The sequence below is a fragment of the Arachis stenosperma genome, chromosome 6, assembly GCF_014773155.1.
Source record: "Arachis stenosperma cultivar V10309 chromosome 6, arast.V10309.gnm1.PFL2, whole genome shotgun sequence".
Lineage (NCBI taxonomy): Eukaryota > Viridiplantae > Streptophyta > Magnoliopsida > Fabales > Fabaceae > Arachis > Arachis stenosperma.
Window position 1 is genome coordinate 107,594,016 of NC_080382.1, and position 24,571 is coordinate 107,618,586.

At 34.1% G+C, this 24,571-nt stretch overlaps 3 protein-coding genes across 4 annotated transcripts; 2 read left to right on the forward strand and 1 right to left on the reverse strand.

Annotated features, from left to right (window-relative positions):
* The first annotated feature begins 4,387 nt into the window (after nt 1-4,387).
* On the forward strand, nt 4,388-8,978 carry LOC130935712 (UBP1-associated protein 2A-like). 2 transcript variants are annotated; one of them, XM_057865586.1, is made up of 2 exons: nt 4,388-5,941; nt 7,288-8,978. In XM_057865586.1, the coding sequence occupies exon 1, from the start codon at nt 4,519-4,521 to the stop codon at nt 5,926-5,928; it is 1,410 nt and encodes a 469-aa protein (XP_057721569.1). In that variant the 5' UTR covers nt 4,388-4,518; the 3' UTR covers nt 5,929-5,941; nt 7,288-8,978. The 2 variants fall into 2 exon arrangements, with proteins under 2 accessions (XP_057721569.1, XP_057721568.1); XM_057865585.1 differs by lacking the exon at nt 7,288-8,978 and adding an exon at nt 6,668-6,941.
* A 1,680-nt stretch (nt 8,979-10,658) lies between these two features.
* LOC130935713 (endo-1,4-beta-xylanase 5-like) lies at nt 10,659-15,457 on the forward strand. Its single transcript, XM_057865587.1, has 6 exons — nt 10,659-12,003; nt 12,375-12,483; nt 12,584-13,050; nt 13,146-13,333; nt 13,545-13,710; nt 15,107-15,457. Exons 3-6 carry the CDS (start codon nt 13,014-13,016, stop codon nt 15,247-15,249), a joined length of 534 nt encoding a protein of 177 aa, XP_057721570.1. The 5' UTR covers nt 10,659-12,003; nt 12,375-12,483; nt 12,584-13,013; the 3' UTR covers nt 15,250-15,457.
* Nucleotides 15,458-15,835: 378 nt separating this feature from the next.
* LOC130934376 (octanoyltransferase LIP2, mitochondrial-like) lies at nt 15,836-19,975 on the reverse strand. The gene is made up of 3 exons (XM_057863952.1): nt 19,836-19,975; nt 18,962-19,354; nt 15,836-16,147 (listed from the first exon to the last, which is right to left on the reverse strand). The coding sequence occupies exons 2-3, from the start codon at nt 19,349-19,351 to the stop codon at nt 15,836-15,838; spliced, it is 702 nt and encodes a 233-aa protein (XP_057719935.1). The 5' UTR covers nt 19,352-19,354; nt 19,836-19,975.
* Between the last annotated feature and the right edge of the window lie 4,596 nt (nt 19,976-24,571).

The window sequence follows — 24,571 nt, forward strand, 5'->3', positions numbered from 1 at the left end:
CTCCTTTATACTAGTAGGAATGAATCTTCGAAAATAATCTCAACAAACTCATCCCACAAAAGAGGTGACATTCGACGTGCCCTTCTACTTTGAAGAAGTGTTTCATATCAATAATAAGCATGTCCTGTTAAATTGTATGTAGCTTGATCCATCGCTATGTCATCTGGACATCTGAGGGCTCGAAAGGCTTTGTTCAAGCGGTCAATAAAGAATTGAGGGTCATCCTCCAAAAGATTTCCAGAAAAAGTAGGTGGATTCAACTTAAGGAAAGATTGGAGAATAACAGCTCTTTCTCCAAGAGGTTGTTAGTTTTCTATATTAAGGGCATTTGGCCCTGCAGAAGGTAGGGCTCTAACTTCTCTTCGATTAGTTAAGGATTCCAAAAGATTATTAACAACTTGATGAAGTCCTCGTATGCCAACGGAAACATTCACTGATTCTTCTGTGATAGTCGCACCTTTGCCTCGTCTTATTGGTCTTCTATGACCACCACCCCATTGGTTAAGTAGGGGAGAAGGTGCCTTATTAGTTTCAACATAAGGAGCATTACGCGCTCCTGCTCGTGGAGTAGGAATACGACATTTAGGTGGCATCTTCCACCTAAGAATAAATTATTTTATCAAATATAGATAGGCTCAAATACAAAAAAATAATGAAAACACACTTTAAAGACCTTATTTTATGAACAAAATTCTTATAAGTCCTTAGTAATATCACAACTTGTGAACCAAGTCTAGCACTTAGTTTCTATCATAGAACCTTCCAAAATATTTTGACATACAAACTATAATTATACTAATAGTTGTAAAAAAATCAATAAGTGTATCATCAATCCAATAATAATTCATATAACAACTTATCGAAATTCAATACTAAGTTTACATTCAAAGTGTAAATACAAGAAAATATTTAAATTGTAATTTATTTTTTCAAATGACAAAATTAATTTTAACACAAAATATTATGTCTCTAGTAAAATTTTCTTTGTAAAATATTTAACATAACCATTAACAAATAAATTAGTAAGTAACTAAACAATTAATTTTACAAATTATTCTCTATAATTGTAACAATGATACAATACTAAAATTTAATTATAAATACAAAATTTATTCACAAGAAATTTCTATTCTACAAGTTCCAACAAGTAAGGAGAGTGATTCTTTAGAGAATCTAATATCACAAACATAACAATAATAACTCTAATAAATTAATTTTAACATCAATTGATATAATAGAATCTATATACTCAAAAATCTAAAATTCTATCTTATCTTAATCCTATATTTTCGGATTTATTAATACTCATAACTATAATCATGACAAAAATTAAAGATATAAGTAATTATTAGCTAAAGAGTGGTCTTAATGTCTTAATAATTGATGAAATATGAATTATTTGTAATTTTTTTCTTCTTCAAGCTTAGATTACTTCAATAAGGTTTGAAAATAAGAATCGCATAACGGAGCATAATTAATAGGACATAATAGTGATGGAGTAGAAAAAGAATAATGAAAATAATTAAAACAAAAATGTATGAAAATTTATTGTTGAAGAAAGTAGTATGAAGCAAGGAGGAAGACATCTTCCGGCAGTGAAGAAGGATGGAGTGATAGCATGGGTGTAGTGCTAACACAGGGTGTGTGTCGTTAAAAAGGAAAGGAGGTTTATGAGCTTGGCTCATAGCTTTTTTTTTTTGTATATAAGGTTTTACAGAGCTCAAGACCAGAAAGAAAAAGGTTTTACAGAGCTCTTATAATATGTTTTTGAATTGAGGGTGCTATTAGGTTAAGATTCTCACAAGTATTTTTAAAAATATGATCAATCTTTTTATTATGTTGTGCAAGAAAGTTTAGAAATTTCAAAAAAATTTCTAGAATCATTTGACTCATTATTATTACAAAAGGCCAATTTTTGTTGCAAAAAATTTAATACAATCAATTTTTGCTGTTAAATGAATTTAATAATTCTTTTAAGCTTACGTAGATTATTTTTCAATAGTAGCATTGATGTGTTGTTTTGACTTCATATTTTCTCCAAACTTGATTACGAGTATTATCATGAATCTCAACATGAGTTTGTAATATTTCTTTTTTTTTTTTAATTTGGAAAGCCATTAGTTATAAAAGCAACATCACCTTCAGTCTTGAATTTCATAAGGTTGTACAAGATAAAAAATAACATTTTTTGGTATACTATATTCTAACTAGTTGCCATAGTCATCAAACTAATTAGGATTAAATCTTCGAAAAGAAGAATCACAAACAGTTTATGAAAAATCGCGAGTCCTTGGTTGACAAGGATCTTTTTACAAATATGCACATCTAACTTTGTCTGTCATTCAAACGATAACTTGAAATCTTTAGTCGTTATCTCGATCTGCTATAAGGTTCTCTATTTCGAATTTTAAAAATCTCTTTTTGTTAGAAGAGGTCAATGAATTATTTTGGGATCCAATCTCTGACAATGGTGTTCTTTTGAATTAATTTTTCATTACTAAAAGGATAAATTTATAAACCTAAGTTAATTGATTAATAAAAGTAATTCACAATTTTGATCCATATAAATTTAAAAGTACAACATAAAATTATAAATGCAAAACATAAACCAAACAAGTAGAAAAAAATACACAATATATAATATCAAATTAAAAATATAGATAGTAAAAAAATTCAAGAATGTAGATGCCGCACAACATAGCTGCAGTGATCGTGAGACACCAAGGTCCAGGCCACTAATTAATTGCAACAATCTCAAAAATGACTATTTCACATTGTTCCTCATCTTATAGCACTTTCCAATAAAAAGACACACAATAAAAATCATTTAAATTAATTTTCAACAGTAATAAAAAGCAATATCCTAATTCAATTATACCTTAATATACACAAATTTTAATCATTCCATTATTCAAATAACAACAAGAAGAGTACTAGGGGGCCAGCAGAATTTGTGATGTTTAGCCATCAATTAGCCATCATCAATATTTTTAATGGTGTGAGATAACATCTAATAGTGTTGGATTAATCATTTCTTTTGATGATTAAGTACTTGCCAAATTTCAATAAAAGTATTAGCCCCCTAAACTTTCTCTTAAAGAATAATATCACAATTCATATAATTTTTGTCAAAATCAAATTCTTATTACTAAATAAGATAATCAAATTTTACTAAACAAAATGCCAAATCCAAGTACTGAAGCAAGTGGATTAGTGAAGGTACTAACTACTAAAGTCCACGACTCTAGTTTCTCAAGAAGCAGCAACTAATAGCTGCCCAACAGATAGTAGGGATGAAAAGACTTGAGAATTTGAGGTGTGGTCGGTGCATGAAACGGTTAGAAACTGGAGATGCGAGACTAGAGACTTGAGAGACAATGACGGAGTGGCGAAAAACGATGACGAAGTGGTCGAGTGGTGAGAGAGTCAAAAACATAAGAACAATGATGGAGTGGCAACTGACGAGAGATGATGATGAAATGGCGACAGAAATTGGTGAAGAGGAACGCATAACAAAAAGGTCAGACGCGGATAATGGAGTAGCCGAGCAGCGACGCAAGGAAAAAGGCTGCATTGCTTGGATTCAGTGACGTAGAGCAGGTGGATGGCGACAGTAACTCGAGTATGGAGAATAGAAAAAAAAATTGAAAAGATGAAGAAGAAGGGTTAGGGGTTTGAAGAGTGCGATCAAAATTAGTGTTGTAATGAGAACAATTAACCTTCAAATTTAAAGCTACTCAGTCATTTTTTAAATTTCAGTCCATATACTTGTCCTCACTTATCATGTACGGAGACTGACATGCTCACGGAATATGACACGACACGATTATACACAAATTTAAAATTCTTATAAGATACTAGGACACACCATATATATAACATATAAAGTATTTATACTATTTTTTGTTTTAATAATTAATAATATATATTATTTTTAAACTCATTTCAAGAATATATATCAAGAATAAAATTAGATACGCTAATAGTATTTAAATGTGTCTAAAAAAAATATTTTTTATTAAAATACAATTAAATACAAAAAATATATATCTCAAAATATTGTGTGTGAAATATATCAAATAAATTAAATAAAAAAATATCCGTATTTTATAAGTACCTACTAATTAATGAATACATTTTTTTTCAATGGAATAATTTGAAAAGAAAAACGTATAACAAACTTTAGTTTAGGACATTGAATAATTTGATTTCTCCCTATTTTATTTATGTAAATTACACTTGTTTTTTTTTTTTTTTACTTGTTTGAATGGATTATTTTGAGAGATTTCCATTTTTCCACATCATGCTAACTGCAAGTGCAAACCTTATGGAATAAGGAAATAATAATAATAAATGAAAGAAATGATGGGATAAAAGAATAAAAATATCTGGCAACACAAGTGTGGTGTGATTCCAAATCTTAAAACCCTAGTCCCCAATTTGCACCTTTCTTCGCACTCTTCAGTCTTCTTTCTTCACACCTCTTTCAAAGTCGATCCAACCACCAGCACCACCATCATGGGCAAGAAGCGGAAGGTTGCACCCAAATCATCTCAAACCGTTGAGCCCCCGCCAAAGCAGCACCAACCTGAACCTCAACAGGAATACGAAGAGGTTGAGGAAGAGGTAGAAGAAGAGGTCGAAGAAGAGGAGGAGGTAGAGGAAGAAGAGGAAGAGGAGGAGGAAGAAGAAGAAGAACAAGAAGGAGGTAACGAACAAAAGCAACAACAAGAGGACGAAGACGACGACCCCATTCCGAAGCTTCTAGAACCTTTTGGTAAGGACCAGATCTTGAGTCTTCTCTGCGAAGCGGCCGCCAAGCACCGCGACGTGGCCGATCGAATCCGTCGCGTGGCCGACGAGGACGCTGTCCACCGGAAGATCTTCGTCCACGGCCTTGGCTGGGACACCACCGCCGAGACCCTCATCAGTGCGTTCCGCCAGTACGGCGAGATCGAGGACTGCAAGGCCGTCACCGATAAGATCTCCGGCAAGTCCAAGGGCTACGGATTCATCCTCTTCAAGACCCGCCGCGGCGCCCGCAATGCCCTCAAGCAGCCGCAGAAGAAGATCGGTAACCGCATGACAGCGTGCCAGCTGGCATCCATAGGCCCCGTCCAGCAGCCGGCACAGCAGCCTGCTGCCGCGGCCACCTCGTCAGGGCCGGCAGTCTCCGAATACACGCAGAGAAAGATCTATGTGAGCAACGTTGGGTCCGAATTGGACCCGCAGAAGCTGATGTCGTTCTTCTCGAGGTTCGGTGAAATCGAGGAAGGGCCATTGGGGCTCGACAAGGTCACTGGGAAGCCAAAGGGGTTCTGTTTGTTCGTTTACAAGAGCGTTGAGAGTGCGAAGAGGGCGTTGGAGGAGCCTCACAAGGAATTTGAGGGACACGTCTTGCATTGCCAGAAGGCCATTGATGGACCGAAGCAAGGGAGGATGCAGCTGCAGCACAACGTTCCAAGGACGCAGTTTCAGAGGAACGACAACGCAGGGTTTGGTGCTGGTGTTGGTGGTGGCGTTGGTAACAATGTGCAGGGGCATTTGATGGCGCCAGCGGCTGCCGCAGCCAACCCTTTAGGGGTGAACCAAGCAGCTGTGCCGCCGCTGAATCCGGCACTCGGGCAGGCATTGACGGCCCTGCTTACTCAGCAGGGTGCTTCGTTGGGGCTCACCAATTTGTTGGGAGGTTTGGGATCAACTGCAGGGTCTGTTAATTCAGGCGTTCCAGCGGCAGCAGCACACACGATGCAGGGTGGTTACAGTGCTCAGCAGAATATAAGCCCTGGTGTTATGAGCGCGTACGGGAGTCAGGTAGGGCTGCAGGCAGCTTACCCGAACCAGCAGGTCGGGCAGAGTGGCGGCTCTGGAAGAGCGCAACCTGGCGTGGGGCAGTATGGTGGTGTTGCTCCTTACATGGGCCACTAGGTTTGTGTTGCAGGTATGGTGTTTGTGCTGATATTCTTTGTTTCGCTGGTAGTTTCTTTTTTGTTGAGCTTGTTGTTTTGGCTGTTTATTGGGTGCTGTGTTGCTTGGTTGTTGAAGAGAAATAGGGAAGGGTTCACAATAAGTGAGAATTATCTAGCTAGCTTCTTTAGGATGTAATTAGGAGTTGAGGTAGCTGCAAACATAGTACAAGTTGAACCATGTGGAATGTTGATCTCTGCATTGGAGGCTTTTGCTAAATCTTTTGAATTGGTGTGCTGAACTGTGATAGATAAAGGTTAGTTGCCTTTTAAGAATGATTTTTGAACTATTGTTCGAAGCTTCTGTTGCATTATTTCTGCCCAGATTTGGACTAACATTAATAATCATAGGTTCTAATATGGCTGTCCATCGATGAACAAGTCGTGTCCATGGTCTCTTTAATTCTTTCCTGGAATTATTGTTTTTCAAACCGCAGCTCACTATTTATTGCCTTATATTTAGTTTATCAGTGGTCTTCTCAGATTTACAACAAAATCTTTTTAGTATAATAAACTTCTAGTTTGCAAGACAGCTATATGATTTTCCCTTCTGCTGTAATGCCTAATCAAAAATGTTTTTAGCTTTGTGTTTGACTATAAAATGCTCTAAACCAATTTTGCTAAAACTTTGATTTGGGACCCTTCCTTTCTTTTCCGTTTGCTTTGAAATGGTTTTTCATGCTTCTTTATTCGTTTTGCAGATTACACCTAAGTGAATCAGTATTTTATTACTGGCCTGGTGATTGTTCTGAAGTTTAAGGAGCTGATGCAATTGGCGTATTTATAAAGAAATGTTACTTTCTACAATGATCAGAATGTTTAAATTTTCAAATGGAGTTCTGTTTTCGCTACCTGCTTTTTCGTATTTGCTTCCATTTCAAAATAGTGTAGTATTTTGCCTTTTATTTAATCTTTTAAAAAACAAAAAACAATGGAACTATTTTAGTGCAATGAATTTTAGTTTTATTTGTAGTATTTGGATTTTCAGATTCTGAGCCAAACATATTTTGAAATATATAATTGTGTGGATTATTATGCTTCAATTTTCCAGTTAATAGTTGTTTGATAGTGTTTTGTCCGGTTTTCTGGTACCCTTCCTCTTTTAGTGTTGTTATTGTTATTATTTTTATCTCTTACATATTTGACACACCTTTTTTCTTATTCAGAATGATTGAAATGATCCCTACATGATATTTTAAGTGCCTTTGTCATTAATATCACCTCCTTGAAAACATTGGTTACAAACAAATATATCAAGTAATTCTGTAGTGGTTTACTTCTGCTGGAAGTGTGTGCCTAATTTTGTGCAGTTATCTTGCAGGTTTGACAGCCATACTAACGTAAATATCTGCCAATAATGAAACCAGTCTATATAATGTTTTGAAGGGGGAAATTTTATATGGATTTGAATCCTCTAAAGTTTGAATTTCACTTTAGATAGTAAAGTGTGATCTCTCACCATTGATTTCATAGGTGGGACAAAGAATAAATATGAAAGAGAAAATATTCAAGGGTAGAAGATCCCACTTTACTCTCGAAAGTGAAATTCAAACTTTAGAGGATCCAAATCCATTTTATATATATAACACTATCTTGATTTGGACCTGCCTTATATTTTTCTACATTTGGTGAAATCTTTTGTAGGACTTGTTTGAAAAAGATTCTAGTGATATTTTTATTTTTTCCCCAAAAAAGACCAGGGTTTTAGAAATCTATTGTCTAATGTTAGATTCAGTATTAAAAATTATTATTATTATTTCATGTTAATAAAAGATACTTTCTTGGAAATATAGCTTTTAAAAGAATTATAAAGATATCTCCTGGTACCCATTTCTAATGGTGGAAATTTTGCAGTTAATAAACAAAAAAAAATATGCTGAAAGGATTTTAAAATTACTTATCTTCTTTTGATAAATAAATTATGTTTCGTTCTTTTCAAATTCACACCTTATTGATTGATTCTTGGTGAATGGTGATGTTCACTTTAAACAAATCCAAGCTTTGTCCCAAAATCTAAGATGTGTTTTGTGGGGGGTTTAATTTTCAATACAAATAGTCTTCCAAAGTATGAGGTAAGCCATTGTGATAATGGAGTTGATGCTTGCTGGTTGTCCTCATAAGTTGGTGGCTTTCATGTGCTGTGGAAGGTAAGCCATAGTTTATATTTCTAGTTTATTATCTTTGCTTTTAGGGTTAGTTTTAAAGTGATAAGTGGTCAGTATAGTCTTCCAATGGAGAAATTTGCAGTCTAAATTATGTGATCAATTACCAACGGGAAACAGTTGCCCTTAGAAAGGAGTAAGGTTACTGAAGTTTGGATTCCTTGGGATTTTAAAACTGGTTTCTATGTTGTTTCTCTCTTCATTTCTTTTAGGGATGACCAAAATTCTGACATTCATAGCTTGAGATGACTGAGATTGGCTCTCATGTCCATAAGGTTCTAATATAACATGTGACATTGGTATGCTGTGTGGTACAAAGTGCAATTGATACTTCAAGGAAAATGCGAGGTTGATGTCTAGATCTCATAAGCTGGATTAATACGTGGCCTGTTAACTGACCCGGGTTTTGCAGCTTAAAGTTGGTTGGTTTCATAATTGTTAGTTTTTGCAATTCACGTTGTGCATGTTGATGTTAAGTTTCTGGAGGAGTACGGTTCCAACAGAGACCTAAGAAAATAGTGAGTACTGAGAAAACTTGTATGCTCCGGAAGCTTTGTCAACTTGGAGACTGAGAGTTGTGTGTTAGGTATATTGGTTACCTACATGAAAAATCCTTTGGATAAGCACAAACATGAGGCACACTCACAGTTGAAGTTTGTGGATACAAGATTACAATATGTACTCTGCTGAAACTCTTGTTTGAGTTTATCTAACTGTGAGTTGTTAGCTGTGTTTATGCAAAAATTTATCATTCTTTGGCTCGTGGGCATGTTGTTTGAAATCCCAAATGGGACTATGTCCATGTAAAGGAGAAGGAAAGAGTTTATGAAGTGTAACTGATTTTCTTTTATTCTTTGTTATTCGAATTTTCTCATTTCTTTTCGGGGTGTGCAATATGCCACCAATCCATGCAAGGCTTTAAGGTGGGATTTTTTTCTTTTGCTGGTTGGGAAGGAGAAAAAAGAGAGAAAAGGGGCATATTGCAGAGAGAGAGAGAGAGAGAGAGAAGGGGCGGTGTTGTAGGGATGGCAATGGGTGGGATGCCTCCTGCTCCCTGTCCCCAAATCCAGATTTGCTCCCTGATCCTCGCTATGGGGGAATAGTTGCCCTCATCCCCAATCTTTGGGGCATCATTTTTCATCTTCTTATGTTGATAATTTATATAGAAATTCTAATGAAAGGAAAAAAAAAAAACACATTATTACAACATAAAAATGTATATTGTCTAAGATTACAAGTTTAAAAATATAAAATAACATATTATACTCAGTTCATAAAACAATTTTAAAATGCAACTTTCAATCTAAAAAAGGCCGTAAAACAAAGTTTTTAACATCAAATATTTTTTTATTGCTAGAGTACAGTTTTCAACAAATAACTTTATGTTTTTTTGTTAAAACAACACAATACATAAATATGTTAACATATATTATAAACAAAAATATCATATATTAAATAAAAATTTAACATAATAAAAAAATAATTACCAAAATTCTTAAATTTTCCATATCCATCGCATAATCTCAAAGACTAGGAATTTTTTATCCTGAATTATATTATATCAATTAATAATTCACGAGTTAAATTTGACATGAAATTAAATTTTGATACCAAATAAAAACTTGAGTTATTAGTACTTTCATTTGAAGAGTGTATCTAATATTGAGTGTAAATTAACACCTGAACAAGTTTATAATGCAATTTAGTGATACTAAAAGCAGACTCAGGCAGTAGTAGATATGGGAGGAATGGCTAAAAATTTATTTGCAATTTTTTGTAAAGTTAGATATCTCATTCTAATATTTTTTTAGTAGTCTAAAATGTCAACGTTTTAAATTTGTTTTATCTGCTATAACATTCTCTTTTAAATAGAAAATTTAATTTAATTTTTTCAGCGCAGTCTTCATATATCTTCTACATATTGCAAGTAGATAGAACTAACATTTCTCTTTAAAGATTCTTCATCATATCTAACATTCAAAGTTCAAACTAGAAGCTAAACCATCATTTGGAGCTCTTCTTCTAACCTTAATCTTAAGTTGATACTTACATACTCGTTCTTCCAATATTTTCTTAACCTTACTCAATTGATTCTTGCTTTTTGAGATCCATATATTTTAGAGGAAAAAAAATTCAACAACTTCATCTTATATTTAGGATCTAAAATAGCTCTCAGTCATGGCTTCATTAATTTGATCCTAATACTTTCTAAATTTGCTAGTTATATTTATTGCCATTCCATGAATCATGACATTAGGACTAAGCAACCATCTATTTGATGCCAATCTTATTTCACACACTTTGGAAAAATATAAATTTGTGGTTGGATAAGACTTCTAATATGTCAACAAGTTTATTTGTCATTTTTCACTAATCATGAGATGGTATACATTTATACAAAGATTCATATTGTCTTAAACGCTAAAAAACTTTTCTATATGACAATGCAAAAGCAAACATTAGATAAGTTGAATTCTATCTAGTTTTACAATCAAGTGCAAGATTTTTCTTATAATTAATATTCAATTGTCTATAAATTTCTTCAAATTGTTCTTCTCTCTTCTTTGTTGTAATCCAAAATCAAACACTATAATTTTTTCAATTAAAACATATATTGGATTCATGCCATTTTTCACAATGAAATTAACAATGTGAGCACAATAACGCATGTGAAACAATTCTTCTCTCTTAATAAAGTTAGATGGTAAAATCTTATCAAGTATAAGACCAATCATGGCATCATTTGTACTACAATTATCAACCATAAAAGTTGACAATCTCCTATTTATGTTCTAATCATACAAGGAATTCACCAAGCATCTAAGAACCTCCGTAGTATGGGGCCAAGGCATGTATGCAAACCTAAAATAATGTAAATATAATAAACAATTATGACATTAACAATTCAAATATATAAAAGATACTAAAAGTACAAATAAATTAAATGATACCTCACAAGTTGAGATTGTAAGTTCCAATCATCATCAATAAAGTGAGCTATAATTGACATATAACTTTTGTTTCGACAATCATCACTCCACATATCGGTAATTATAGCAATACGGCTTGAATTTTTTTTTCCAACAATTTTATAACTTCTATCTTCACAATATCATTTTTTTCAAGAATTTGAACAAAGGTTGAGTCTCAGCCATAAACTTACGAAAATCCTCTTGCTTAACAAATGTTATAAGATGCTCGTGCTTAATAACCCATCTTGTAAGTCCTGGTCGTGTTGTCTCTCGACTAAATATGAAGTTTTCAACCAAAAGTGAATTCCTTAGTCTTTCCGTTCTTATAGAACTTAATGATTGTTGCACTGTTTTCAATATTGATTGCTTTAGGATCCCCACAATTCGAAAAGTTTTGATCACCTCATAACACTTTAGTTTTATGGCCAAATTGTGCGACTCTTATTTATTTCACTAAGAAGAGATATATGTCCAAATGCAGAATAATAAACTATCATAGAAGTTCCTAACACCATGATATTTATATAGTCTATTTATTAGTTAGCTATCTTAAATATTTACAAAGGCTTTGAATTATCTATGATGATTTTATAAAATTTCACATAAACATTTTCAAAATGTACCAAAGAATTTTGTTGTGTATTTATGTGACAGTGAGCATCTAACATTGCTTAAGATATGTCATATCACGAGACGTTCTCTTATTGGCCTATACTCATTCGTTGGGTTTGGTGCTAAAACCAGAAATTGTTCTTCTTAAACAATTGGATTATATTCAAATATACATACCTTATAGTAACATAAAAAGAGAAGGCTTTATTGAGCAGTGAAAAGATGAAGACTACTGCAGAAGACTCCAAATTATTATTTAGCACCTCTTTGCTTTTAGTGATCTCATCTCAGGTTTATATCTCTCTTTTCCTCTCTTTCAGTGCCATCTACATTGTTCGCCATATAACTAACTAACATATCTATTAAATAAATGTAGGACTTAGCATCCATTTCTTACCTTATGATTATTCTGCTATTACTGAGGCAAAAACACATACATGAATAAGAATCATATACTAAAATAATGAAACTAAAATACTAGAAAGTGTTTTTTCTAAACTACCAAATATTTGTATATGTTCACCATTTGTTTCTGAGGTTCAAGAATATCTGATAATTTAAAAATACAACTTAAACCAGATAAATACTTAAACCATTTATGTGATAGTTTCTATAAACCATTAAATACATAATCGGTTGTTGACAATGCCTTGATGAAGCAGTGTGTGGCAGAAACACCAAGAGCTCAATGTGGTGGAGGCATTATAATAAATCCAGGATTTGATCACAGCATAGATGGACTTAAGAAAGGAATGCTATGCAGCTTTACTGGTAACTTACACTTTGAACTTTGAAGACAGCATTCTCATACATACCATCTATGTTCTAGACTTGTTATTATCTCTAATATCATGAGTTCTGTTTCGACCAGAAATTTGTGACCTTATTTCCTTACATTTAAAACGAATGCAACTGAGCTGATTTGAGGAGGTCACGCGATAGCAAAGCATGGATCCTGGACTCTGCTAAAAGGTGGCATAATTGCCAACCACTTAAGCCCTGCTGAGATTCTTTTTGAGGTGAAGTGAAATACTTTCTAGACTTAATACCTGCATGTTTCTCAGCTTTAAGAACATGAAAAAAATAGTCAAATGCTCAATGGTTCTGGTTTTCTCTTATTTAAATATAAAATAAGTATGAATTTAATAAATAAAATAAAAAAATATTTATTATGAGAAGAAAATATATAATTTTATATAATTATTTAATTATGACTGGATTTACCGGTTAGAAAAAAGAATAAATTCTTTGGTTTCAAGGTATGAACTATGAAGGTGAAGTCATTGCATGGAATGCGGTGAATGAGAATCTCCACTTCAGCTTCTGAGGACCATCTTGGTGAAAATTCTTCAGATAGAGTATTTTTCTAAAACTTACCAGCTTGATCCAAAACTATTATTGTTCATGAATGAGTATAACACTATTGAATATAGGGGTGATAGAGCCGCCAGCCAATTATATTGCAAAAATGGCGAAGATTCGTTCATTTCCAGGAAATGAAGGAATATCAGCAGCAAAAGGGCTACAAGGCCATTTCAATGCTGGCCAGCCAAATCTTGCTTACATGAGAGCTGCTCTTGATGTTTTTGATACTACTTCATTTCCAATATGGCTCACAGAAGTGAGTGTGGATTCAGATCCAAATCAGGCCTTTCTAAATTCTAGACAATGTTTAAAATATGAAAACATTTGCTAATTTGATTAGTGTCGTCCTTAAAATTTGATAGAGAAATTTTAGAATAAAGTTGTACTACTTTTAATTAACTATAGCTTATATGACTTAATGATAAGACATCAAATTATATTCTCATTCTTGATTTTTGCATGGGAAGCATGCAGAGCTCTTGGAAGAAATTCTAAGAGAAGGATACTCTCATCCTTCTGTTGAAGGGATCATCATATTTGCCCGTGCGGTAATAGCTGGTTTCAAGGACATGGCTCTCACTTATGAGAATTTTCATAATACTCCGGCCGATGACGTTGTGGACAAGCTCATCAGTGAGTGGCAAACTGAGTCTCAGAAAGCCATAGTAGACAAGACTAGATTTGTATATTTTTCACTGCATCATGCAGATTATGATGTAACTGTGACACATCATCTTGACCACTCCTAGAAACCACTGAATTTAAGCGTAAGGAAAGATTCTACACTACAAACCATCCATGTCAAAATGCTTTCATAAAATCTACAGCAAACATGTACACCGTAAAAGATCCTGATAGTTTTTGTTAAAATTTGATTTTTAGTACACGAACGACCAAAGTGGATTCCCTCACTCTAGTAATATGAAACAAGCACTCAATATATTTGAATATACTTAGTGAGTTTAAATTGTAAAAATAAAAAACAAAAAACAAAAAAATAATATATTTTTTTAAAGTATAATGCTTTGAACTTTGAAGTTCGGCAAATTTTCACTTTCCTGACACTGAGCTCTACTCTGTTTTAGTGGTGCATTCAGGCTTAAATGATGACTTTCCAGATGTTTTTTAATATTCACATTTCTCTTATACATCTCTTTCCATATGGACAAAAGATGATAATAGTAATACGGGAAACCGTTTCATTAAGATCTTTCAACTTTGTACATGTTTGATAACTTCTAGGTATGCATTTTGACCTGAATCATTTGTTGTGATGACTCTCTAGTTAAATCAAGATTGTGCGTTTTAGAGTTGTGGCAAAGAAGATGTGCTATAGTAACATTGTAATCTCAACAAACCACAAATTTCAGATTCAAACTTAATAACACATTAATTCAACATGAATAATTAACATCTTACAAAGTGCTGTCACTATTAGCATAATCTGAGTACCAGTGATCACTATTAAGGGACTTTTCAGAAAATATATTATACAAGATCAAATTAAAAAAAAAAAAGGAGTGGTCTTAGGGCTTCTGAAGATTATTTTACAGAAGCCAATAAGTAGAATCAGATTGCATAAGATGATTCTTAAACAGCCACAATAGTGTACCGAAAGATAGATAAGAGAGCCTTAATTTTCAATAGATCCTATGAATTAGATGGTTCAAACTAAAATTGTACCTTTGTTTTGGTCAAAAGTGCAAAATATTTATGTATCATGTGATACCACAAAAGTTTAGATGGTTTGATATTGTCCTCTTAGTCCAAGAACAGACAAAAGTAAAATACAACAAAGTTCTAACAGCTAAGTGAAAAGTTCTGATCTTTGATTAAATGAAAGGAAAGATTTACTAACTAATTACATAAATTACAAAACTGCTGAAAGAGATTAGAGTTGATCCTTCTTTCGGTTCGCATCATCTGTTGTGTGTTGGATTCGAGTTGCTTGAAGGATCCTTCTTTAAACTCAGCTCTACTGATTTCTGAGAAGCTTCATATAATCTTTTCAATTTATTTACACTTGTAGAGAAGGAGGCACGAGCTAGCAGCTTCCGCGTCACCAACCTATCTATCAGATTACTTCTATTCTCACAATTGACTGAAACTATAGAGCACATGATTAAATGTATGATGATAACCAGGGCGAAGAGATCCACCAGAGTTGGCTGAGTGGCAGCTTTCATGGCAGATTTTATTTGAAACAACAATTGACAACAGTTATTATAAGAGAATTCTGGTGCATGAAACTACCCCATTGGAGAGTTGGAAGGCACTTTTGTGTTGTAATTTATGGCTAACGTAGAATTGGAATACACAAGTGTATCTAAAAGTGAAGAGGTTGTTGGTGGTTAAAGATTTCTGTGGAAAATGAATAATTTAAGAGGTTTGAGTCATGGACTCTGATAAAGTACCAAAATTATTAGGTAATGCATAAATAGCGGCTTGCTTGCACTCTTAGAATGACGAGATTAAAATATAATTTAGCATTTCTTCAACCAATCATTATATTCCTAAAGTGGTAAGCATTTCCATAGAAATCAATAACGAAGTTATCTGCCAAAACACAATGTTTATGGAAGATAAATTTATGTGTGGAATTGTAGTCAGTGCTATCTTTTTCGGGAACATACAACTTTGCAATAAGTAGCACCATTTGCTCTATAATTGTAAGAATGAATGTGTCACAGTAAAATAAGAAAGAATAAAAGCAAAAATAGAAGTTATACAACAATTTCTTTGCTAAAATACTTTCATCTCATTCGGTTCCATCAATAACTACTGAAGCATCCTCTTTCCAGATAAGGTTATCATAACCAAATATTCTTGCAAAACAAGAAATTAACTGTTCCTGTATTATTTCTTCAGGTGGAAAAATAGAATGTGTCTCCCTTCTCAGTGATGTAACTTCTTTATCAGCAATTCCACAGGGAACAATGTGCCTAAAGTAAGTTAAATCAGGATCAATGTTGAATGCCAAACCATGAGAAGTGATTCCATTTGATATCCGAACACCAATGGCACCTATCTTCCTTTCTCCAACCCACACACCTGTGAAGGTATCAGCCTCCTTGAGAAGAGGAAGAAGAAGAATAGAGAAGAGGAAGAAGAAGAATATCTAGAAGATGCTGGAAGGTTTTGGAAGAGCAATTGTAAAATGAATTCAATCACACAAAAGTTAGTACAGGGACTGATATATATACACATAGGGTTTAAACGGAAAGACTAATTGATTTCTAACAACTTTGCTAACTTGGCTCTAACTGACTTCTAACAACTTTGCTGATGTGGCTCAGTAGTTCTAACTAACTGCACATGTTTTCTGTAAGTGCAGGGTCATTGCTACTAACATCAACCCTGCTACTGGACTCTACTCTTTTATTACTACTAACATCAACACTGCTACTAATTTCTCTGCTGTCTGTCTCCAGTTCTTGACCAGCAATTCTGAGTTGTGGTTTGAATTTTAGAAAGGATGCACTTGACAGTGACTTTGTAAGGCAGTTAGCTATTTGGTCGTGGGAAGGAATATGAAGCACATGAATCTTCTTGTTGGCCACAAAGTCTCTGACAAAATGGAGGTTTAGCTCAAAGTGTTTGCTTTTGTTGTGAAGAACAGGATTGGCTGCAAGTAGCACAGCATTTTGACTATCACAGTAAAGGCTTGGCTTGGTGGTGCATGGCACTTTCATCTCACTCAGCAGGTTTTGAACCCAAATAATTTCAGTGAGGCACAATGCCATTCCTCTGTATTCAGCTTCTGTGGAACTTCTAGACACCACTGTCTGCTTTCTGCTTGACCAAGAGACCAAGTTAGGTCCAAGGTAAACACAAAAACCACTGGTAGATTTTCTATCATCAACATCACTCCCCCAATCTGAGTCACTGAAGCCATAAATTCTGCAGTCACTCGACCTTTGAAACCTTAAGCCATGCTGGGTTGTGCCAGCCAGGTACCTCAGTATTCTTTTGATAGCTCTCCAATGAGTTTCTAGAGGGTGGTGCATAAATTGTGAGACTTTATTGACAGCAAAGGTAATATCTGGTCTGGTGATTGTTGCATATTGAAGGCCTCCTACAATGGATCTGTACAGCGCTGGCTTCTGAAATGCTTCACCATCATGCATTGAGAGTTTCAAGCTGGAAGCCATTGGGGTAGGCATGGCTTTTGCATCATGCATTCCCGCTTTTGCAAGCAGCTCCTTAATATACTTGGTTTGGCAGAGGAGTATTTCATTGTCGTTTCTCTTAACAGCTTCGATACCCAAGAAATAATTCATTTCCCCTAGGTCCTTTAGAGAAAAGATTGAGTTTAGCTGGCCGATTAGTGTGGAAATTTCAGAGTCTGAGCTCCCTGTGACTAAGATGTCATCGACATAGACAAGAATATAAGTTGCTGAGGATGCTGTAAATCTTGTGAAGAGAGACGTGTCTGAGATAGTGTTATGGAATCCAAAGCTGTCGAGGGTTGTCTTGAGCTTAGTGAACCACGCACAAGGCGCCTGCTTCAACCCATATAGTGACCTCTGAAGTTTGCACACATGATGCAAATGGTTCGGTGAGAGAAAGCCTTCCGGTTGAGTCATATATACTGTTTCTTCAAGGTCCCCATTTAAAAAGGCGTTGTTGAAGTCAAATTGCCTTATTCTCCATCCTTTTGTAGTTAGCATGATTCGCACAGTAGGTGGCCTTACTACGGGACTGAAAACCTGGTCAAAATTCACGCCTTCCTTTTGGTAAAAACCCTTTGCCACTAGCCTAGTTTTGTACTTTTGAATGGTGCCGTTGGGATGTCTTTTTATTCTAAAGATCCATTTGCAATCAATGACAGGGGCAGCATTAGGAGTGGGTTTGGGGACTAGCTGCCAAGTGTGGTTCCTCAAAAGAGCTTCATATTCCTCCTCCATTGCTCTTCGCCAATGGGGACAGGTGAGAGCCTCTGCTACTGTCGGTGGCAGGGTCTCCGAGAGGTCAGTGGTACCCTCTTGCACTACTGCTGCATACGTTTTAGGCTTGAAAATTCCAGATTTGCTTCTTGTTTGCATTGGATGCTGGTTCATTGACAAGGCAGCTGGGGCTGGCAGTACAGCTTCAATCCTAGGTGATTGATGAGCACCTGCATTAGGAGTGACATTGCTGGGAGATGGATTAGCGACAGCAGTAGTATCATCAGAAAGAGCAGAATAATCAGACATAGATAAAGGTATGGAAGGTAATGATGCATGTATGTCATTGGGAATATTGGAAGTATCATTTATAGAATGCAATGTATGAGGTGCATTAGGAGGGGGTAGGGGTGTGGTGAGAGGAAGAGGTTGAATAATGGGAAGAGGAATGAGATTGAAAGTGGAATTGGGGATTGGTTGTGGGATAGTGTGGTGAGGTTGGGACCGAAATAGTTGTGGATAAGGAAATTCTGATTCATTGAAGTACACATTTCTTGAGATAACTTCTCTTCCATTTGGGAATATCCAATATTCCTAATGACATACATGCATCATTATCTTCCATACCTGTATCTATGTCTGATTATTCTGCTCTGATACCATGTGAAGGTATCAGCCTCCTTGAGAAGAGGAAGAAGAAGAATAGAGAAGAGGAAGAAGAAGAATATCTAGAAGATGCTGGAAGGTTTTGGAAGAGCAATTGTAAAATGAATTCAATCACACAAAAGTTAGTACAGGGACTGATATATATACACATAGGGTTTAAACGGAAAGACTAATTGATTTCTAACAACTTTGCTAATTTGGCTCTAATTGACTTCTAACAACTTTGCTGATGTGGCTCAGTAGTTCTAACTAACTGCACGTGTTTTCTGTAAGTGCAGGGTCATTGCTACTAACATCAACCCTGCTACTGGACTCTACTCTTTTATTACTACTAACAAAGCCTTCACACCGTATTGAGCTGCCATTTCAATCATACTTAGCTCCATTTTTTCCACATAACTTCGAGCACCGATTCCCATGTCACGAAGTGATATGATAGGATATAAAATGGCTTGGTGTGGACCATGAAATGTAATGTCTCCTCCCCGTTGTGTGTAGTGAAGTTCAGCTCCAATTTGTTCCAATTCCGACTGTGGGATTAATAAATTGTGAACAGTTTGTCTCTTGCCAACAGTGTATGTAGGTGGATGTTGCAAAGACAGAAGAGTATCCCACATCCTATGAGATTTTCTATCCAAGACCAGCTTTTCTTGCAGTTTCAAGGCATCCAAGTAGTTGACAACTCCCAGTTTCAAGACCTCGAGGCTTCTTAAAACCCTCATTCCCTGTTGGCAAACGAACTTATTAATCAGCACTCTGCTTTATTAACATTCCAATTTTAAAAATAATTTGGTCATACCATATGTTTGAAAATTAGATAGTTTAAGTCATATGTATATTTCTTAGTATCTTCACCAGAATTTTGCACCTACACAAACAGGTCTAAGAAACATTTCAGCAAATAGTTCAAGGGCATTCAGAGCAAAGCTACAAAATATAAATATACCAGCTTTATTTGAAGAAAATTATTACTTTTACTTAAATGTGTTGTCTACAGAATAAGAAAGAAAAGGTCAATGTAAACAAGTAAAATGCCTAGAGGTTAAAAAAGACCATACTTTTAACTACATGTTGGTTCAATTGAGATAAAAGATTTTTTCCTCATTTTAACTAATTTAGATTGTAACGAGTATATTGTATATGGAGTACATGATGGATGTAAATTGAAAGATGGAGGATTGGAGCAGAGTGTGGCATGATGTTTACTATTGGTGCGATAATGGAGAAACTGAATGTGATGTTGGAAGAGGTGGTATCGTTGAAGGTGCTTTTGGAGAAGAGCTTGCAAGTGTGTGTCGATAAGAGAGTAAGGAAGCTCAAGTTGATGACGTTGCAGACATGGCGGAACTTGAAACGAAATTTTGGGGGGCCAGACAGAAGATAATTGTCATGATACTTTTGATATGGATCCCATTTAAGATAAGCTCGTCTTGGGTAATATTACCAAATTTAAAGTCATTTTTCAGGGTATCGTTCTAAAGAATTAAGATCAAACTCATTAGATGTAATTTTTTAAACTTTTGAATGTTGTATCTTACTTTTTTCGTGATTCATTAAAGTAGAAAAATTATGTACAGGTGTTGATATTATAAAAGTTATATGTTTTCCTTCTTGAATATTAGCTTTCTTCTTAAAAAATGCATCATCAACTCTTTGATTTTTTATGACTATTTTATATAGAAATTTGAATATATATCCGGTAAAATATGTAAAAAAGAAATTAAAAGGACAAATATTAAAATTTATAATATTTATTGAATTTTTTTATCAATTTATACAAATACAATAATATCAATACTGATTGAATATTCTAATTATCATATAAAAAATTAAATTAAATAAGCAGTAAAATATAAAATAATATTAAATTACATAAATAAAAAATACCTAATTTTTTATATTTGAACTCAAACGTAGAGGGAGTGTTGCTTATTGAATAGAGAGCTGCGAAATGCAAATACAGTCAATTCAGCTCAAATCCAATATGTTTTGAATGTTTAAAACTAAAAATTATTGTACAATAAAAGCAAGAGATGAAGATTAAACTTTGGTATTTTAAGTCATAATAAAATATTTGAGCCAACTGAACTATTTTTTATTTTTTGAAAAAGTATTACTAATTTTTTTAATAAAAGTTTGGGAGGGGCCATGACCACCCCTTGTCTGAACTAAGCTCCGCCACTGGTTGCAGAGAATGTTAGCATATCTGCATCTGCATTTCAAAGAAGAAGATGATGATGATGCAATATAACAAGTGAAGACACACATAGTGTCAAATAATAGTTATTTTTTCTATTAGTCCAAAAATATGAAATAACACACTATAGTCGTAGTCCATAAAACAAAATTTTAAAAATACAACTTTCAATCTAAAAAAGGCAAGGTTGTGAGAACGGAATCGATCATTGAACCGATCGAGTAACTGATTCAATGGACTAACCGGAATCAGACAGTGATTGAACCAATTTAATTAAATATACAATATAATTATTAAAAATTTAATATATAATTTTAAATATTTAAATTTAATAATTTTTAAACTAATTTTAAAATTTCACAATGTTCATAATTTATCACTAAAAATTTACAAAATAGACAATTTCATTAATTTCTAAGTTCGAAAGAAGTAGTTAGCAATACTCATCACATCACCGAAAAAAATTCAGAACAAAAAGTTTAACAATAACTTCTAATAATTAAGTATTCAAAAACTTCCAATAAGAACATCATTTCTATTTACTGAATAGTAAAAATCCTCAAACCAAACATCATACAATTATAACACAGTTTAATTCAATTACAAATTTCTGCTGAATATAACACAAAGTTTAATTCAATTACGAATTTTTGCTGAATATAAGAGAGCCAAAGCATATAATCATATTTAGTTTTGGGGATTCTAATCCATTATTCAGTAACATTGTTCTGACTTCTGAATCCAAATTAAACTAAAAACATATCAGCAACAAAAACTAAATTGAATCCAGTTCCAAACTCAGAATTCAAATTAAATTTGAATTCAGAATCACACCAGCCTTCAACAAATTAAATAAATAATTTCATTCCAAACTCAGAACACAAACTCAGCTCACAATCTTAAAATTAATGCAAAAAAAAGATGAACCCAAAATTAATTTAACAATAACTGAAGAACCTAGGGCGATGATCACAACTAGAAAATAGATAAATACAGACAGATTTACAGACAGATTTAGTCTTTATTACAGATGGATTTTTGGTTACCGATGAAATTACCGACGGATTTTGTCCCTCTGTAAAAGCCTCGTCGAAAATTATTTACCGACAGATTTTTATCCGTCGGAAAATTACCGACGGATTTTTATCAGTTACCGACGAATTTTTCCTCTGTAAATTCTCCATCTATTTCCCTGAGCGTCGAACTTTCCGACAGAAAATCCGTCGGTAATTATAGACGGATTTTTTGACGGATTTTCAGTCTGTAATTACAAACGAATTTTCTGGCAGATTTTTCGTCTGTAATTACAGATAGATTTTCTGACAGATTTTCCGTCTATAATTTAAACCTTGGAAAATCATCCCGCACTCTGAATACAGACAAAAAATCCGTCTGTAAATCCGTCAGTAAGATAAAATAGATTTTTTTTTATTTTTCTATTGCAAAATAAATACTTTAGATTTGTTTTCTAAATTTACTCCATCAAACACACTGTAAATTGAAAAAAGAAAGCAAAAAATCACATAGATAAACATAATATTCATTACATGATACCCTATAAAATTGGATGTTATATTTTAACACCATTATCCAATATTTCACTGTCTCAATAAAAAGATACCCCAAAATTTCTTTTAAACTACAACAGAGAAGGGCAAGACTTTCAGCCTAAATTTTAAAACTATTTCCTCATGCTCTCTTTAAAGTTTAAACTCTCCAATCCAATCTGAGTTACATGATTCTTCATTCCATGGTAGACTCTTGTGTGGCTGAAACTTGAAAATATTTGTTCATCTACTTGTTCTTTTTTGATTTGTTTGCATTGGACTGAGCATATGCAGTTCCCTGGTATCAATAAACATGACATGGACAGATTTCAGAAGCCTAGCAATGTTTTATAGGATTAAGAAAAAGTGAAGGAGGATAACAAAAACACAACTTTAAAACAGAACTGCAAGAGAGAGAGAAAGATGCTTGCATGCTCTTGAAACACATTTAATTTGTTCTACAGGAACACTCACAGCCACTGATTTTTGATTTCTACAGGAGAGGTAAGCTGTCTTCTCATAACTTTCTGTCTTCACATAAATTTAGAGATGTAAACTGTCTTTACAGAACTACTAAATAATTAATAGAAGATCCAATAGTAATCTTGAAGAACATTCAAATACAAACCTCACCATGAATAGATCTTAATTATAAGACAAGTGTGTACAATTACACAACACGAAGCCCATGTAAATGTAAAGCCAGATCAAAGATTCAAATTACATGCACATATCAAAATTGTAGCTGATAGAAAAGCCTAAAATAAATATCAAAGTGCGGGATTGTGAGGAAACAAAAGGATTACCATGTCTGCGTTCGATCTTTGAAATGACAAAAGTGATTATTGTCTCAAATTGAATCTGACAAGAAAACAAAGTCCGTAACAGTGTTAGGAGCCATGAGATCAGATCGTGAGATGAGAAGAATGTGCAGTGAGGGCAAGTGAATGAAGAACTAGAAGAGAGAATACAGAAAATAAAAAGAGAAATAGAGGTTACTGGGACAGGCCGCTTCATCATTGCTAGTAGCTTCAAAGCATCTGTCTTGATTTCCATAATGTTGTTTTGAATATGTAGGAATTATGTTGTCAATAACAATGTTTAATAAAAGATAGTTAAACTAAGGGCCATTTAAACGAAAAGAGAATACAAAAGGAAGGCAGACAAAAGCATTTATACCAGAGCAGACATAGCGAATGCAGGTGGGAATGTGCAAGCAAAAATCAAAATCATTCCAAACTGTAGTGCCAACTCCAAAAAATCTGCAATCAAACAAGGATGTTCTAGTTCAATCCATTAAACAATGTTATTGTTGTAAATCCAATATATATACACACAAAATGTTTGTCTTGTGATGCCTTTGAGTTCTTACTGGTGCATACATTTGATCATCCAAAATGAAATTAATCAAGAACTACGTATTTATATGCAATTTGAAAGACTAGTGGATTCAGAAGTACCGTCAAATAACCCATCCTCAAGCTCCTCGCCAGTGCTGGCAGTGTAAGAAGCCTTAAGGAATTCTTTCTCTACTCTAGAAGTAAACTGGAATGTTCCAGCTGATCCTTTCTCCTCCTTCTCTTTATTTTGTCTTAACAATGAACAGTAATTAGCTACTGCACAGTGGCAATCTCATAAACAAAGTAAACCTTGCATGATCCATGTCTAAAATATTTTACCCTTCATGCCAACAACCTTGTATTCTTCATCAACTGCATTTCCATAGGTAATAGGCCACCTGCAACACCAGATCACAGAGAAATGTGTGAAGAATTGCAGAAAGCGAAGGTGTTCATATCAAATTGAATGTGCTGATCCCAAGAGAAGCAAGACATACTATGTAAAGGATATTACCTGGCTAAAAGTGCAGTATTTTTTCGTTTCCAGAACTGAGAAAACATAATAGCCCATAGTATGACCGCAATGAAGAAAGCAGGGAGCACTACTAAATTCGCTGACCTAAATGTAATAAGGAAGTCTGAAGTCATTAATCATTCAAGTATGTGTTTTGTGTCATGTTCAAGTCCAGCCAAACTGAATCCTGAAAATGAATTAAGAAAGTGATGCTCCAACTTTGTGTCATGTTCAAGTAATGCAAAATCTAAAGAGTGATATTAGGAATTTGCATTTTGTCCTGTCCAAAACTTTTAGCTACTTTTAATTATTTTCTTTGCGAAACTTTATTATTTTTGGCTTTA

What these genes read in the sequence shown, in the direction of transcription:
- LOC130935712 (XM_057865586.1), top strand. Translation starts at nt 4,519, where the DNA reads ATGGGCAAGAAGCGGAAGGTTGCACCCAAATCATCTCAAACCGTTGAG.
- LOC130935713 (XM_057865587.1), top strand. Translation starts at nt 13,014, where the DNA reads ATGAGAATCTCCACTTCAGCTTCTGAGGACCATCTTG. An exon ending in TTCCAATATGGCTCACAGAA is followed by an intron (nt 13,334 to 13,544) that starts GTGAGTGTGGAT and finishes TTGCATGGGAAG; the next exon opens with CATGCAGAGCTCTTGGAAGA. An exon ending in CGTTGTGGACAAGCTCATCA is followed by an intron (nt 13,711 to 15,106) that starts GTGAGTGGCAAA and finishes TTACACTTGTAG; the next exon opens with AGAAGGAGGCACGAGCTAGC.
- LOC130934376 (XM_057863952.1), bottom strand. Translation starts at nt 19,351, where the DNA reads ATGAGGGTTTTAAGAAGCCTCGAGGTCTTGAAACTGGGAGTTGTCAAC. An exon ending in ACGGTGTGAAGGCTTTGTTA is followed by an intron (nt 16,148 to 18,961) that starts GTAGTAATAAAA and finishes CCTCTTCTCAAG; the next exon opens with GAGGCTGATACCTTCACAGG.